At 47.3% G+C, this 18,327-nt stretch overlaps 1 protein-coding gene across 6 annotated transcripts in view; it reads left to right on the top strand.

The window, feature by feature from the left end:
- Positions 1 to 18,327, top strand: part of tns2a (tensin 2a) — a 148,308-nt gene that overhangs the window by 117,886 nt on the left and 12,095 nt on the right. For 5 of the 6 annotated variants that reach the window (XM_055664395.1, XM_055664397.1, XM_055664398.1 and 2 more), the window contains 7 exons: positions 463 to 2,088; positions 5,755 to 5,947; positions 11,163 to 11,938; positions 13,468 to 13,554; positions 15,180 to 15,311; positions 16,720 to 16,812; positions 17,679 to 17,756. In XM_055664395.1, the coding sequence (XP_055520370.1) occupies positions 463 to 2,088; positions 5,755 to 5,947; positions 11,163 to 11,938; positions 13,468 to 13,554; positions 15,180 to 15,311; positions 16,720 to 16,812; positions 17,679 to 17,756 (2,985 nt within the window). The remainder of the gene's footprint in view (positions 1 to 462; positions 2,089 to 5,754; positions 5,948 to 11,162; positions 11,939 to 13,467; positions 13,555 to 15,179; positions 15,312 to 16,719; positions 16,813 to 17,678; positions 17,757 to 18,327) is intronic. The other variant, XM_055664396.1, reaches the window with a different exon arrangement.

The raw sequence follows: 18,327 nt of genomic DNA, 5'->3' as shown, positions 1-18,327 counted from the left end.
ATGTAGTGTTTGACAGCACTGGGCCTGTACTCGCTGAAGGTTGAAGGGGGACCTCATTGAAACTTACAGAATAGTGAAAGGCATGGAGAGAGTGGATGTGGAGTGGATGTGGTCCTAGACTCTCCCACTGGTGGGAGAGTCTAGGACCAGGGGTCATAGCCTCAGAATTAAAGGGCACTCTTTTAGAAAGGAGGCGAGGAGCAACTTATTTAGTCGGCTCATTGCCACAGAGGGCTGTGGAGGCCAAGTCAGTGGATATTTTTACAGCAGAGATAGACAAATTCTTGATCATGGGGATGGGGTAGGAAATGGGATTAGGGGGCAGAGATTAGCCATGATTGAATGGCGGAGTGGACTCGATGAGCCGAATGGCCTAATTCTGCTCCTCTAACGTGAACTTCTTTGTACGTTTAGATTGTAAATTCTGTCACAGATCTAATGCTGAAGCTTTCTTTTTGTAAGAAGTACCTCACACACGAGGGCCACTGGATGGAAGCCTGTATGCCAAGGTGAAGAAGAGGAGTCCAAGCATTGGCACAGCCAACGGAAGCCCATTAAGCGTCACGTCCGTTCACTGCGGCCACACCTTGTCTGTCAGCACAGATTCTGGCCACTCCACTGCATCGGTGAAGACAGAAGACCACAGCGTTAGCACGAAGCAGGCACCCTCGCAGGTAGAGAAGGAGCAGCTGGATCAGCTGCTGAGTGGCTTTGGCGTCGGTGCAGTGAAGAACGTGCACAATGCGCTATCCCAACCACGGGCGGCTTCCCAGAGCCGCTCCAATGGCCGATCGGGCTCCAACGAACGAGAGACGGACATCCTGGACGATGAAGTGGTGTGCGAGATGAATCGGTTCGCCACTCTGCCGAGAAACATCCACCACCCGTACAACTTCAAGGTCAGCCATCACTCACCAGAGCACAGGATACCTGGTTACGGCCACAGCCCTGAAGGAATACGGAACGATGTCTACTACCGGCCAGACATGACGCTGGAGAGAAGACGGCCCACGTTTGAGAGAAACGTGGGTCCAGTGGGTGAGATTGGGATGGAGGGCATGATGCATGATTCCTACGAGCATGTGAAAGGCATAGACCCCATGCAGCACCAGGCAGCCATGTTGGACAGGGTGAACTATCAACGTCCACGCAATGAAGTCCTCCAAGGCTACGCGCCTGTGTTTCACCAGTATACTTGTGCAGAGAGAATGCCTCCTGGTCTGATCCATCGTATTAGACAGAGGGATGATGCTCAGAGAGATCACGACATGAATGCGAATAGAAACCGGCTCGTTGATTACCACCAGTTAGAGGGACTGTTGGATGGACAGCATGTGCAATTTCTTGAGCGCAACCCACCAGAAATCATGTCTCATAACTGCGGCTGCCGTAACTGTTCCTTAAAAATGTCAGAGGAAGAGGTGGAGAGGTCTGCAGCAGCGTTCAATGCCATTAAGTTGGACCATGAGTCCTTGTACCAGCACTCTTGCCATCCTGACCTGGACATGTGGCAGCATGATCACCTGAAGCCACATTTGCTAAACCATCCGATCAGAAATGGACAAGCTCCCCAAACAGTTCCTCTGCTGATGCCTGCACACCCATACAGCCAGTACTCAAGAGCGCTCGGATGCCCTTCGTTTGGTTATAGCCATGCCCATGCAAATATGCCAATGCCAACCCCGTTGGTGCACACATACTCCAGTCCGCTTTCACCAGTGCCTCATGGGCAGCTTCAGAGAAGCATGGAAGGGTCTCCTGAATCACACCCTCCTTACGGCAGGTACCCAGAGCTGAAGTACAGCCCAGACTACCAGCAACATCCACACTGCAGTTGTCCATACGACCATTACCAGGAGCAGCACTGTGCCAACAGAGGCTGTGAGGTCTACACAGATAGTCCACTCATGTCACCTCCTGCACTGGGACCGTGTAGTCCGAGCCCACAAGGGCCTGCGTCTGTGTCGCCAGTGAGCCCGACCGTACCCCGGGTCTTGTCCAGGAACCCAAGTGCTTGTGATCGAGCAGCAAGAATAACCGATGAAGATCTACAAAGCCCAGAAGCCGTTTTCTCACACCAACCACCTGGTAAGTCACGCTCCTCGTGGATTGTGTCCTTTTCCTGATTGTCTCCTCTGCTACTGACCTCTGCAGATTCCTCAATTCTTCTATCTTCAGGAAGCCATCCCCATACCTCTTCAATCTATACAGGATTCCAGCAGTCTTCCCTGTTGACATTCTCTTCTAATCTATTACCTGCTCCATTTGTCCTCCTGCCTACTGCTTTCTGGAAATACTTTTTCAAATGTTGAACAGGAGTGGACGAAAAATCAATTTAAGATGTCCTTGTCACTAACTGGTATCCACATGGTTCATAAGACTAAGCTCTATGAGCGATTAACTTTTATAAGCTTCCCTGATGATCTAAATCTTGTCATCTCATCCCAAAGAGGAAGCCTTTCCTTCATCTGCTCTCAGAAGTCAAATTCCAGATGCTTCAGTTAATTAGATCTATGCAAACTTCCCCTTTGCCTGCTGCATGTTTTATGCTCAAGCATTTCTCTCGGTCCAAAGAGCATGGAGAGTTTGCACAATGTCGGTCGGAATGCTCCCTGGAAAATAAGATCTTAATGCTATTCGGACTTTCTAGTTACTTTTACCCATTCTCGGCCAGTTTGCTACCGAAAGCCCACAGTGGGCATTGCAACTCCCTGCTGTGGTGCTGGGATTGATTAAAACAATTCAACAAAGTGATATCAGAAACCATAGAACAATTATATTCTCCTCCTCTCCCTGACCACTGCTGAATAAATGGCAAAAGCACAGAAGATAAACGGCAACCTGGTTTAATTTAAGCCACTTAGAGAGGGTTTCGGCCCGAAACGTTGCCTATCTCCTTCACTCCATAGATGCTGCTGCACCCGCTGAGTTTCTCCAGTATTTTTGTGTACCTTTAATTTAAGCCACTCCTATTTAAAGACCTTACCCAAGCACAGTTGAGGGTTATGGACCGAAGCTTTAACAAACTTCATCTATATCTTGGTAAAAATCTCGTGCGGGAGGACAAGTCCTATTTTCAAATATTTTTCCTGTTCTCTAGTTTTGCTCTCTCAACAGTCTCCATTCATTTTTGCAGGACTGTAATTGTGGATTCTGCCCACCGGGTGGCTCCGTTGAGCAACTTTCTCCCAAATGGTGTGCAAGCCATGGGTAAAATTCCTGGCAATGCCCTCAGCCACCATCACCACCGCACGAAGATTGCTCCCAATAGTTGGGATTCTTTTGGGTATAATTATTGGGAACATGGGAATGAGAGAAGGCCATTCAGCCCCTTTAAGCCTGTTCTGCTATTCACCAAGATCAAGGCCGACCTATGACCCATGTGGTACCTCAATGCCTTTTTGTGCCAAAAATCTATTTATTTTCTAATCCAATATCTGACTCACCAATTATTCATTTGCAGAACACAGTTCAAATTATCTCCCCATCCTCTGCACGTGGGAGTGTTTCCTGACTTCACTCCTGAAATCCTGGCACAAAAAGCTTTGATTATCCAAACTCCCCAACCACTGAAAATAGTTTCCCCCCCAATCACCCCATCGATGCCCCTGAATACATCGCTCGATCAAATCTCCTCATCACCTTTTAACTTCCAGAGAAAACAAACTTAGTTTGTGGGATCTCATCTGAGAAACATAGAAAACAGGTGCAGGAGTAGGCCATTCGGCCCTTCGAGCCAGCACCGCCATTCAATATGATTATGGCTGATCATCCACAATCAGTACCCTGTTCCTGCTTTCCCCCCATATCCCTTGATTCTGTTAGCCGTAAGAGCTAAATCTAACTCTCTCTTGAAAACATCCAGTGAATTGGCCTCCACTGCCTTCTGTGGCAGAGAATTCCACAGATTCACAACTCTTTGGTTAAAACGTTTTTCCTCATCTCAGTCCTAAATAGCCTACCCCTTATTATTAAACTGTGACTCCTGGTTCTGGACTTCCCCCAACATGGGGAACATTTTTCCTGCATCTAGCCTGTCCAATCCCTTAAGAATGTTATATGTTTCTATACAAATCACCTCTCATCCTTCTAAATTCCAGTGAATACAAGCCCAGTCGATCCATTCTTTCATCAAATGTCAGTCCTATAAAGTAACGCTTGTAAAGTAATGCTTGGATTACAATTATTTTCCTGATAAACCTACACTGCATTTCCTCCAATGCCAATATATCCCACTCAAGGATGGAAATTTAAAAAAAAACTACTCTCTGCATCTGTTTGTGACTTGTAGTCGGTAACTGGGGGATGTACACTCAGAAAGGACTTTGGTGAGATTAGCTCAATGCAGTTAATTGCCATTCCTCTGGCTGCTGTGATACCACTGATGTGAACTTGATCAACCTCTGAGCCACTGCTAGGGAAGTGTCGCCATCAGTGGTCCAGGCTGAGAGTGGCAAGAGAAAGAGGTTGGCAGCCCATCCCAAACAGTTCAACAAAGCAGGCAATGTCTTCAAGTGAAGTTGTGGAGTAAATCGTGCTAGAGTTGTCCTGGGATGCAGGAATGACAAAGTCTCACATGATAAGCTGATCCAGAAGATTAAGACATATGGGATCGATACGATACAACACAATACTATACGATAGAACTTTATTCATCCCCGGAGGGAAATTGGTCTGCCAACAGTCACAACACACAACAAGGTACACAAACACTAGCAATTCAAATTAAATTAAAAGTGAAAAACAAAAAGACAAGCGAGTGTTGTCTGGCTGCCGTGTGCACAGCGCCTTCACCAGAACAAATGAACAAACACATAAACAGACTTATCCCCTGGGCAAAGGTTTCTAAACTAGAGAGCCCCCCCCCCCTTTGTTCTCCCACCATCCCTCACGGCAGTCAGCCCCCCCCACGCTAGGTCCTCCATTTGGATCTACGGGAGACTTGATAGTTTGGACTCAGAATTGGCTTACCCAGAGAAGATAGAGGGTCGTGATGGAAGGGTGGTCCACTGGCTGGACGTCTGTGTCCTGTGGTGGAGTGCTGGGATCTCTGTTGCCTGCTAGATATTTAAACGACTTGGACATTAATGTAGATGGGTTGAAGGCTGAGGGGAGACCTGATATAGAAGATTATAAAAATTAAGAGACACATAGATAGCGTGGACAGTCGGAACTTTTTTCCCAGCATGGAAATGTCAAAGACTTGAGGACATAACTTGAAGGTGAGAGGGGCAAAGTTTGAAGGAGATATGCAGGACAAGTTTTCTTACACAGATGACTGGAATGCACTCCCAGGGGTGGTGGTGGAGGCACATATGATAGTGGTATTTAAGAAGCTTTTTGATAGGCACATGAATATGCGGGGAATGAAGGAATATGGATCATGTGCAGGCAGAAGGAATTAACTCGGTAACATGTTCGGTACAGACATTGTGGGCCGAAGGGCCTGTTCCTGTGCTGCACTGTTCCATGTGTAGGAAAGAACTGCAGATGCTGGTTTAAATTGAAGGTAGACACAAAATGTGGAGTAACTCAATGGGACAGGCAGCATCTCTGGAGAGAAGGAATGGGTGACGTTTCAGGTCGAGACTGAAAAAGTGTCTCAACCCGAAACGTCACCCATCCCTTCTCTCCAGAGATGCTGCCTGACCCGCTGAGTTACTCCAGCACTTTGTGTCTACCTGCACTGTTCTATGTTCGATAGTATTATAAAGAGAAACCATTAAGCATATGTTCCCTTCGTTCTTCTGTTAGAAGTCCAAATCAACACTGATCAAATAGCCCGGGGAAAACAAACGTTGGTACAAGGTGTCCCTGGAAAACATAGAAACCCTGAGATTGCAAGGCAACACCACTGTGATGGGATGGTGTTGTGCAGCTCTCCGTCCAACATGACTGAAGCATCGACTCCTGGATCCACAGGCAGCTCTGGACCGGATACTGAAAGGTACATTCCTCTGTGGCAACATATGTAGAAATCTGCAGCAAGAAAAAAGGAGAGCACTTCTGTTTTTTCAGTGAGCAGTGACCTTCCCATGCTCGCCATTCTCCTGCCTGTGCTCATCTAAAGCAACTTCCCAAAGGGGAGTCCTGATCAAAAAATCCCAATACAGTGTAAGATCTTACTTCTGTAAATGACAGGACACCCCCTCCAACTCCCCCCCAAAATGTTTTGATATGCATTTAAGCCACATCAGGTCATTAAGTGATAGGAGCAGAATTAGGCCTTTCAGCCCATCAAGTCTACTCCGCCATTCAATCATGGCTGATCTATCTCTCCCTCCCATTCCCCTGCCTTCTCCCCATAACCTCTAACACCCGTACAAATCTAGAATCTATCTATCTCTGCCTTAAATATATCCATTAACTCGGCATCCACAACCGTCTGGCAACAAATCCCACAGATTCACCACCCTCTGACTAAAGAAATTCCTCCTCATCTCCTTCCTAAAGGAACGTCCTTTAATTCTGAGGCTGTGACCTCTAGTCCTAGACTCTCCCACGAGTGGAAACATCCTCTCCACATGCACTCTATCCAAGCCTTTCACTATTCTGTACGTTTTAATGAGGTCCCCCTCCTTCTAAACTCCAGCGAGTACAGGCCCAGTGCCGTCAAACGCTCATCATATGTTATACCACATATACTTACTGAATGTCAGAACTTTTGAAAGTATTTTAATGGCTCCAAATGTCTCTGGCATTTAGAAACTTTGAAAAATGTTCAATAACTTAAAAAAAGAATTATCAAGCTATAACATGTTTCAGTCTAATTAGTCCGAAGATGGTCTTGACCCGAACAGTCGTCTGCCCATTCCTTCCACAGATGCAGTCTAACCCGCTGAGATACTGCAGCATTTTGTGTTTTGCTATTAAATTTTTCATCTATTAAAGAACTTATCACATTTTAAAAAGAATCAAAAGCACATTTAAAAAATTGAAAATCAACTTGCAAACAGTTAAATGGATTTCAATTAACTCACCCGATATGAAACATTTGTAAATTGCCTGAAACTTAACTCGCTTCCTTGCATTTGTCCCTCTTTGTTGAAATGAATAGACTTTGCTGAGCCTGCATTAGGTCAAACCTGGGCAGATTACCCAGTATTTTGGTTAGGAAATTACAGCTGTTGGCATCCCCATAGTTTTATTCTATGGAGGAGTTCAACATCAGGGTGGCAGTGGCAAGAACCTCTCATGTGTACAGCCATCTGAAGTGATCTGGATGGTTAATCTGTGGTCCACCCTGCAGAGAGTAGTTGTGCTTCACAGATTTAATGTTGGCTAGAATGCGTTTGTGATGAATGCCTCCCAAACAAGTCATTCTGTTTATGCAGCAATATGTATATACATTGGTTGATATTTCGGGTCGAGACCCTTCTTCAAACTGCCCGAAGAAGGGTCTCGACCTGAAACGTCACCCGTTCCTTCTCTCCAGAGATGCTGTCTGTCACGCTGAGATACTCCAGCATTTTGCGTCTATCTTCGGTGTAAAGCAGCATCTGCAGTTCCTGCCTACACTATATACATTGCTTTCTTGTTTGAAATAGAGAAGTTACAAAATGGGCAAAATGCCTCAAAAATACCAAATTACATCAGACTATACCTGTGGATCATTTAGACTTCCCAGAAAGTTAAGAAAGAGTTTTGGAGGTGGTTTGTGAAGCAATGCCTGGGAGACATTTCAATTGTCCAGGTGGAAAGTATTAGATAACTTAAACACAAGGAGATAAAACATCTGCCACTGATTTTGATTCCCAGTTATAATAAATACATATCCTGCTCAAGGTGGGGTGTGGTAGTTCTGGGAATAACAGGCAGATCATTGTGTCTCTGGGAAACATGAGAAATGTAGAGGAACAAAAGGACAGTGGGGTGTGCATCCGCAGGTTCCTGAAGGTGGCAGGACAGATAGATCAGGTGAGTCAGAAGATGGTTGTGTAAATTAAGTTAAATGATCACACTGGATGAGCAGTTGAACTGGGGTGGGAGATTGCAACCTTCACGTGGTCCACCCTGTTGCGACGAATGCAATCAACCTGGCGTGCACAAACAGAAGATCAAACAGAACAAGTTGTCCTACAACTTTAGGCTGTGCACGCCATATACGCAAGAAGAAGAAGAAGTTGAACTGCCATAACTCACAGTGCGATAGAAAGTTGGAAAAACCTAATTAGTTCTTGTGTTGGCTGGCATAGAAATAATAGGCCGAATGGCCTCCTCCTGCACCATAGATCTCGATGATCGATCACTTCTGTGATCCCACTGCATTCCACTGGCACGCTGGGCTCTAGGTCAGAACATTGTGAGTTCAAATCCCACTTTAGACATTCAAGAACCTAAATGTAGACTGACATTGCAGTGGAGTACTGAGGGTGTCCTTCACTGTTGGAGGCCCTGTATACTCTCTCAGGTAGATGCTATTTTGAAAGAGGATTGGTGAGCGTTCCCCAATCTCCTGGGCCAACATCTATCCCTCAAACAACATCACACAAAAGTTCTGATCATTTATTGCGTTCCTGCTGGTGGGAGCTAGCTGTGCAGGAAATGGCTGCTGGAATTCATAGCAGCCAGTTTCGGGAAACAGTGAGTGATCCCAAGACGCTGGGATGGACAATCTTTGGCACTCCTTAGAAATGCTGGAGTAACTCAGCGGGACAGGCAGTATCTCTGGAGATAAGGAATGTGTGACATTTCGGGTCGAGACCCTTCTTTGGCAGTCCTTGCATGTTCGAGCAGCCTAGCCACTGCATGTGATGGGGGGGGGGGACCCAGAACTGGTTTATTACACTCTTTGCCCGTTCTTTGCCTATTCCGTGGGCACCTTTGAAATTGAGGACATGGAATTTCCAGATGGACAATGACATTCAAGTCCTCAAGGCGGCAACGCCCAGCGTTCTTTTTGAAGGGCTCACAGAGGGACGATGATGTGGCTCAAGTCACAAGACTTGGCACAATTAATTTGATAGAAAATGTTGGCTCCCTCTTATCCCACAGCTGCTTCTGTTCAGCCTAGGATGGATCACACATGTGGCTGATGGGAGTGCTCTCCGAGGATAACTGTTACAACACAGGTTTGGCACTCGTGCAGTCATTGGAGACACTGACTCCAACCATTTATAGGGTTGTTTGTCTCTTGGTCGTATATCAGCCCCACTGTCCTAAATACTTCAACTGCCTAATTAAATGAATGATAGCACGGGCTCTGAGAATTCTTCTCATTTTACATGACTGCACGTTTCCCTCCCCCCCCCCCCCCCCCAATCCCAATCCAGAACATTTTATCATCTTCAAGTTATGTTGGACTCTCTCGAGTCTCCAACTCAGACAAGCTTCCTATTGAGACAGTATTGGGCCAACACACAAGGAACAATGATCTGACAATGGTGCAGGTTGAATCAAAAGTATCAAAGACAATGAACAGCTGGCAGAACAAAGGAACTGCCAATGCTGTTTTACAAAACAGTACACAAGGTGGTGGAGTAACTCAACGAGTCAGGCAGAACCTCTGGATTACATGGGTAGGTGACGTTTCGGGTCGGGACCCTTCTTCAGACTGTTGGCTGAAGTTGTCTCCTTAATGACTGCATATATCTAGTACCTCTAGCTGAGTAAAATGTCCCTAGTTACTTTCCTGGAGCAATTACTGAACCAAAATTTCTCACTGAGTCACATCGGGACTTATGAGGCCCAATGACCAAAATCTTGGACAAAGAGAGAGAGAGAGAGAGTCCGAGAAAAAAAGGTGGGATTTCACAGCTCACGGCCCAGACAGCTGAATGCTCAGCCTCAACAATGGAGCAATTAAAATTGAAGATGTCGGAATTGAAAGAATGCATAAATCTCAGAGGGTTGTAAAGCTGAAGGAAATTGCAGGATTGGCAAGACCCTAGAGGGATTTGAGATCAAGACTTCATAATCCTTAACCCTAACTCAAAAGAAGTATGTTCCAGCTTACATTCTCTTAAGTGCTTGCATGGATCTGCCGTTCACAAACCTCTCCCTGTCCCTTTCTTCCTTCACCTCCCATTCCCCCCACCCCTGTTACCATGTGTTGTGTCCCTCCACTGACAATGCTGCTCATTGCACAGACACAAGAAGTCATTTGTGGTGCGTATGTGACGCTCAGTGCTGCACCATGCACTCTTCACTCACTCCACTGCCCATTTCACTTTCCATGGTACCGATGGTCCACAGGTGAACCAGTTCAACTGAATCTCTCCTGAAATGTTTCCCTCCCAATATGAGAGTCTGGTGTGTCCGTAGTTCCTCCACTGTTTTCTGCAGAACTGGCAGCCTTCTTTAGTAATTCCAAAAATATACGCCATTTGTAGTATGTAATCATTGTAGTGTCAGTCCTAAACATTGTATCAATCTCACTCCTGTTTCCTGCTTAAACAATATATCCATGAAGCATTGAGGAGACCCTGCCCCTGGTTGTTGGACCCTAGACCGCACTGTTTCCCTACGGACCCTTTACGCTGGCTGCACCAAGCTTCAGTGCGCCAGAAATGGTGGATGTCAGCCTGCCATGGACTAGCCAGCAGAGGCAAGCAAGCTCCCAGTGAAAGCACCTCACATCGCCGCCACTGTAGACATCCAATGCATCATTAAAAGTCGTTTGTCGACAGTCAGGCAATCTATAAATGTAAAATCTGATTACAATAAACTGCCTTTCCCAGAAGCATACTCTGGAACTCTCTGCCACAGAAGGTAGTTGAGGCCAGTTCATTGGCTATATTTAAGAGGGAGTTAGATGTGGCCCTTGTGGCTAAAGGGACCAGGGGGTATGGAGAGAAGGCAGGGATGGGATACTGATTTTAGATGATCAGCCATGATCATATTGAATGGCGGTGCAGGCTCGAAGGCCCGAATGGTCTACTCCTGCACCTATTGCCTATGTTTCTAAGCTCACTAAGCTCCACCTCAAGAGGCATCTTTGTAACAACTGGGTTGGAAGTTCACTAATGCTTATACGCTTGTTATGACTGGACACGATACTTCCTTCCAAACTTGGAGTCAATGGATTCTGGAATTGAGTCCAACACACTGCCACTGCACCCGCAATGGACTGGAAATATCTGGGCCTTTGTATCCTGATTCTTTATGTTGGGTAAATGTAAATGGCATCACTTTTTTACAAATGTGTTTGTTACTGCCAACAGCACAGCAACAGCGGAGGGCAGCCCAAGGACTCCTGTCCAGTCTCCTCCTGCTACGGGCCAAAGGCAGCCAACCCCGCCCCGGCCAGAAGCGAGCCTGTGCTTAGTCGGTATCTCTCCTGAGCCAGGAAATGGCTGTCAAAGGGACAGGAGCCCCGGCAGCCCAGCCGAACAGTCTGGTGCCCATCAGGTAAATGGCATTGAGACCCACATGGCACCTGGTGACCCGGGAACCACCCGCCAGCCGATCGCCATCGACGCGCAGCTGAGTCCAAACCAAAGCAAAGATGGTTGTAGCAGGACGCAGCCACCTCGTAGCCCAGCTGCCAAGGGAAGTGTGCCAGAGACTGCCGCAGATCACTGTGCCTCCATGACACCACCCAGCTCGGCCATCGTCAGGCACCCACCGCATGGCACCACCGGAGACTCGTGCTTTGCCAGCGTGCAACACCACCCGCTGAGCCCAGACATGGCCGCCCTGCAGTCCTGCCAAGGATCTCCGGAGTCCCAGGCACCGCCAACCCCTGCCTTCCCCGTCACGTCCCCCTACAGTGCGCCCACCTCTCCTTCCCAAGTCTTCACCTACCAGGCCAGCGGCTCGATGTGCCCACAGCAGCCGCCTCTACCAGAGAAACGGCGGATGTCTGCCAGCCACGGACCAGCCAATGGAAGGTCCTTCTCACCCACGCACAGAGGCGCGCAATCTCCCAGCGAGAGCACGGCACAGCACGTGACCTTCTCCCCGACTACATTGGCCTTCCCAATGCACTCGTTTACAGGTAAGGTTCATTTATTGTCACATACACCAACTGGTGTAGTGAAATTCACTGGCCTGGTCAGTCATACAATTTAAAAAGCAACAGACGCAAAAAACACATTTTAACATGAACATCCATCACGGTGACTGCTACACATTCCTCACTGTGATGGAAGGCGAAATAAAGTTCAAGTCCTTCCCTTAGTTCTTCCTCGGTCGGGGGCCTTGAGCCCTCCGTTGACGGGACGATCTTGACTCCCGTAGCCGGCGGTGTTCGGGCCCTCCGTGTCGAGGCGTCCAGCTCCTGCATCCTCAGCTCCCCCGCGCCGAGCCATCGAACCTCACGTTGGGGCTGATTGAACCTTCTGCGGCGTTGGAGCTCCCGAGACTTCGGGTTCCTGCTTGTTTCGAGGGATATGGAGCAATTGTGGACAAATGGGACTAGATGCTGGGGCACCTTGATCGGCACGGGCGAGTTGGGCCAAAGGTCCTGTTTCATTGCCGTGTCACCAAGTCCCTTAATCTCAGATCTTAGACTGATGCCATGTTGATGTTGATGGAGATGGAATTATCCACATCTCTTGAATATCAGAAGATCTAAAAATCTATTGATTTCTGTTCTCAATATATTAACATCTGAACCGCCACAGCCATTTTGGGTAAACAATTGCATGGATTCACCATCCTCTGGGTGAAGAGATTTCTCCTCATCTCCGGCTGACCCTTTATTATATTGAGACTGTAACCCCTTGGTTTATACATGCCAGAGTCCGGGAACTGACTCCGGGACCTTCTTGAGAGCTGCCAGACCCCTGAACTGCCAGGTGGACTAGAGGTCACAGCCTCAGAATGATAAGATGTTCCTTTAGGAAGGAGATGAGGAAGAATGTCTTTAGTCAGAGGGTGGTGAATCTGTGGAATTATTTGCCACAGACGGCTGTGGAGGCCAGGTCAATGGATGTTTTTAAGGCAGAGATAGATAGATTTTTGATTAGTACGGGTTTCAGGGGGTTAGGGAAGAAGGCAGGAGAACGGTGTTGAGAGGGAGGGATAGATCAGCCATGAGTGAATGGCGGAGTGGACGATAGGCCGAATGGCCTAATTCTGCTTTATCACTTATGACCTTATATTCCTGCTGTTCCTCCCACCCAGGAGACAAATCCCATTACCCCCTTGTGATTTTCAAAAGTAACCTGTCGAGCTTAATGCTGGTAAAATGGAAGCTTGCACTGTGCATGGCTTTCCTGCAAGGTTTTACAGTATTTCTTATATTGGCGAGTCCTTTGCTTATCAACTCTAGCACTGATGTTATGATTTCCTGAAGATGATTCCAATCATAGAAACATAGAACATAGGTGCAGGATTTGGCCACCATCGACCTGCAACCTCAGGCAGGTTGGGAAGCTGAGGTTAGGAGTGAGAGTCAACTGCCCCCTCAACACGCTGGGTTGAAACGTTTCTTCAGCTTGTCCTTTTGTCCCTCGTCTCTGTGCAGTCCAAACCATTCTGTTTCAACATGTTGAACATGTTTCCCTTTTGTGTTTCCTGCAGACGGACATCAGGAAAGCCAGATCAGTGCCAGGTTTGTCCAGGACACATCGAAGTTTTGGTACAAGCCGAACATCTCCAGGGACCAAGGTGAACTTTGATGGCAGATGCCGTGTTCTATACTATATTTGGCAGTGTGAATCAAGAACTGGAAGGCATAGGTTTAAATTGAGAAGAGGAGGTTTTAATAGGAACCTGAGGGGCAACTCTTTCCACACAGAGGGCGGTGGATATGTAGTACAAGCTGCCAGAGGAGGTAGTTGAGGCACGTACTATGACAACATTTAAAAGACATTTGGATGGGAAAGGTTTAGAGAGATATAGGTCAAATGCAGGCAAATTGGACTAGCTTAGATGAGGCGTGGACAAATTGGGCTGAAGTGTCTGCGTTGTTTCTCTCTTTGACTAAGCCCTTTGGCCCATTGAGTCTACTGATTATGAAACATCCATTCACCATTTATTCTCCCCATATCACCTCCCCCCACTCCCTACACACAGTTTAGTTTTGTATAGTGATATAGCATGCAAACAGGCCCTTCGGCCTTCCGAGTCCATGCCAGCCAGCAATCACCCCGTACACTGGCACTATCCTACACACAAGGAATAATTTACAGAAGCCAATTAACCTACAAACCCGCACGTCTTTGGAGTGCAGGAGGAAACTGGGGCACCCAGATGAAATCCACGTGGTCACGGGGAAAACATGCAAACTCCACACACACAGACAGCGCCCGAGGTCAGGACCGAACCTGATCTCTGGTGCTATGAGGCAGCGGTTCACAGGCTGCATCACTGGAGTAGATTATTTTGACACTGGAGACCTTGCACAGAAATCACGTTGAAATCAAATGCTCAGTGTCAGGGTGGTACCACGACCTGCACCGTGCACTGCGTGCCTCCACCGGGTATGGATGCCCCGCGTGGGTGACCTCCTCATTTGAGTGATCATTTTGGTACCTTGCCTCGTCCCATGAATAGCAAAATATCCGAGCTCAGCAACTTGGAGTCGTTCCTTCATTACGTTCCAGGCAGAGGTCGGCAGCAACTTCCTGTTGTTCTGACATCGAGGTCTTTTCTTTCAAAAATAGCCTGGTGGGAACAGACTTCATAGCTTCTGTCGTCATGGAGAATGGAACAAACCATTCTGGACACAGCTCCACAGATAACAACTTCAACTCTCATTTAGTTTTAACCTATTCTAAACCAGGCTGTAGATAGATTGCAAAGTGGGGAGTCTAGGGAAAGAGATGGGCGGTTCAGGATCTGCATTAACTTCACCGATAGGCACTTTGATCATCTCTGGCATCTTTCTTCAGCACAGCCTTTCTTTACCACCACCCCCACCCCACTCATTTTTATCAGAACTTAGCAAAGAGCCAAGTAAAATGGGAGTGAGCAAACCACTTAGACGCCTGGTTCTTGTCTCATTAAATTAATTGTAACTGGAAAGGGAGTCGGAAGAAGGGTCTCGACCCAAAACGTCACTCATTCCTTCTCTCCAGAGATGCTGCCTGTCCCGCTGAGTTACTCCAGCTTTTTGTGTCTATCTTAGGGTCACGAGCAGTCCATTCTAACCCTTGATCCAGGGTGGCATGCAGCTTTGTGACTGGTCTGGACAGATAGATCACTGTAGGCCGACCACAGCAGATGCGAGTAATTAAAAAAATCAACTCACTTTATTTGAAAAGAATGCTAACAATGTATTCCTCTTGCAGCCATTGCCCTTCTGAAAGACCGGGAGCCTGGCTCATTCCTGATTCGGGACAGCAATTCATTCCAGGGGGCCTATGGCCTTGCCCTCAAAGTGGTGACGCCTCCAGCTAACTTCAGCTCCCACAGCAGTAAAGGTAGGTTGCACAAAGCCACCCGGGTCTCGATGTGGGGGCTGACATTCCGTGTGTGTTCATGTTTGCCCCATGTCCAGAATGAAGAAAGGAGCTAGATTACCGATAATGGGATCGCACAAAGGGCCAAGATTGACGTGTTGAATGCAGAAGGGTCTCGACCCGAAACGTCACCCATTCCTTCTCTCCAGTGATGCTGCCTGTCCCACTGAGTTAATCCAGCGTTTTGTGTCTATCTTGACGTGTTGAATGCTCCCCGTTTGTGAGCTTACACAAAATCATACATCGACAATTTTTAATTCATTTTTTTGGAATGTGGGCATCGCTGGCTAAATCCATCATTTATTGTTCAACCCCAATTGCCTTGAGAAAATGGTGGTGAGCTGACCTCTTGGCCTGATCCGCGGCAGTCCTTCTGGTGGAGCTGTTGAGGTGAGAGATGCCAGGATTTACGCCCAGTGATAAACTACCAGTGATATATTTCCAAGTCAGGATGGTGTATATTCTGCCCTTACCCTTCTCAGTGGCAGGGTTTGGAAGATGCTCTCAGAGCAGCCTCGTTGAATAACTATAGTGAATTTTGGTGATGTGCACACCATGGGAGGACTGAATGTTTAAGGTGGTGGATGTGGTGACAAGCAAACAGGCTGCTTTGTCCTGGATGGAGTCAAGCTTTTTGAGAGTTGTTGGAGTTGTATCATCCAGGCAAGCAAACAGTATTCCCTCACACTCCTGACTTGAGCTTTATAGATGGTGGAAAGACTTTGGTGGGTCAGGAGGTAGGTCGCTTGCCACAGGATACTCAACCTCTGACCAGCTCTTATGCCCACAGAGCTATGCTCCCCGCTGGATCTAGCTATTGGTGGTGCCATGACGAGCCACTGGAGTACCTGAACATTTAAATAAGTGAAGCAGGATTTCCTGTTACCCGTCCCTCCAGAAGGTTTAACACCTCACCTGAGTTCCAACTGGTGTCTCGCTTGGAAGGAGCTTATATTGAGGCACGCCTTAGCTGCTGCTACTGGCTTTGTGTACAGTTTGGCACCTGCGGTTGAAACGAGTGTTGTTCACTTATGACTGAGCTGCAGTCAGGTAACAGGTTAGGAATCTGACTTGTGGACCAAACCCACCGGGGCCCGCACGCAGACAAGTCCAAAGTTGGGTCAGATTGACTCGGAAACAGAAATGCCAAGTGAACAAGCTCCATTGATGAGGTTGGGATTAAAATCTATAATTTGGCAAACACGGAGAGTACATCTGAGCCAACCTCGTAGCACGTTTGGATTTAAAACGTATAACATTTCGGTTTTGAGGATCACAAGCACCTTGAGTCAGGATGAGTTAGAAGGACTGAATGGCCTCCCTCAGCTGTATTGACTCTGTGTGCTGACTCTCTGCATTGTTACCACAGGCAACCCAAATGAACTGCTCGTACGGCATTTCCTCATCGAAACAGGCTCAAAGGGAGTGAAGATCAAGGGCTGTCAGAATGAACCGCACTTCGGTACGTTTATTGAGATGGCAGGTTAGAGGCTCACACAGGTGACCCCAAACCTATTCACAGTCTGCAAGTCCTCTTCAACATGCTCCCTCCAACAACGCGGCACTCCCTCTAGACCTCCTCAACAACAGGGCAACATTGCCCCTCAGATAGTGTGGTGCTCCCTCAGTACTGCGACATTCCCTCAGTGCTGCCCCCTCATGTACATGCATAGGAAAGGTGTAGAAGGATATGGGCTTGGATGAGACATCTTGGTGAACATGGATAGGTTGGGTCGAAAGGCCTGTTTCTGTGCTCGATGACTCTATCTCTATATTGCACTCATTCTATGACTTCAACTGTCCATGCCAGACAGTACTTAATCTCAAATTGACCATTCTCCTTTCCAGCTTGTGTAATAAAGAACTGCAGATGCTGGTTTAAATCATCAGTCTGAAGAAGGGTCACGACCCGAAACGTCACCCATTCCTTCTCTCCAGAGATGTTGCCTCTCCCCCTGAGTTACTCCAGCATTTTGCATCTACTGTATCTCCTATCTAGCTTCCTCTTTCCTCATCCCCACATCTTCCGATACCATTTTCCCCACATGTGTTTATTCCGCTTCCTCGTAAATGACTGTACAATATCTGACTCAGTCACACCCTGTATAAATAAGTCCCAACTTTAAACACTCTCTTGGCAAGTAAGGATTCCTTGAATTCCTCTCTGGATCTATTAGTGAATACATTATGCTCATAGCTCCCAGTGGTGGTCTTCCGGACGTTTTGGTGATATCGTAAGTTGCTGTGAGAAAAGCAGTTGATGTTAAATGAGCCTTCAGACACTTGGCATTGAGAACTAACTTGCTTTTGTGTTTGGGTGTCCCATAGGAAGCCTGTCAGCTCTGGTGTATCAGCACTCCATCACGCCCATCTCCCTGCCCTACAAGCTGAAGATTCCAAATAAAGGTAATCCTTTGTTTTGTGAAAAGCCTGGAGTGCTTCCGAGTCTTCAAGTCCCCTCACACCTACTCTGGGCTCTTTGCATGGAAGAGATTGGGAAATGAAAATTGTCTAAAGAGTTGCTGCCTCACAGCGCCAGAGACCCAGGTTCAATCCTGACCCCGGGTGCTGTCTGTACGGAGTTTTTACTTCCTCCTCGTGACCGCGTGGGTTTTCTCCGGGTGCTCTGGTTTCCTCCCACGTCCCAAAGACATGCGGATTAGTAGGTGAATTGGCTTCTGTAATTTGTCCCAAGAGTGTAGGATAGAACTAGTGTCCCAATTTCTGCACAGCCCTGCCTTGGGAACAATATATTGCAATATTTAATGCTTGCACCAGGATGCACTTGCTCCTGCGCATGGACATTGCTTTTATTTTAACAAAGTAATTGTATTGCAAACCAGCAGAGCTAAATTTGAAACCATCATCGTTCATTTATTCCTTTACACTATTTGTGCGGCCAACAATACTTAATCTCATGTGGAATGGAGTCGATGCCAAGCTTGAGGCCTCCACAGTTTAAGAATAAGGGGGAGGT

This window comes from Leucoraja erinacea, chromosome 40, assembly GCF_028641065.1.
Source record: "Leucoraja erinacea ecotype New England chromosome 40, Leri_hhj_1, whole genome shotgun sequence".
Classification (NCBI taxonomy): domain Eukaryota; kingdom Metazoa; phylum Chordata; class Chondrichthyes; order Rajiformes; family Rajidae; genus Leucoraja; species Leucoraja erinaceus.
The sequence above is the reverse complement of the archived record's forward strand: the minus strand, read 5'-3'. Positions and strand labels throughout refer to the sequence as shown.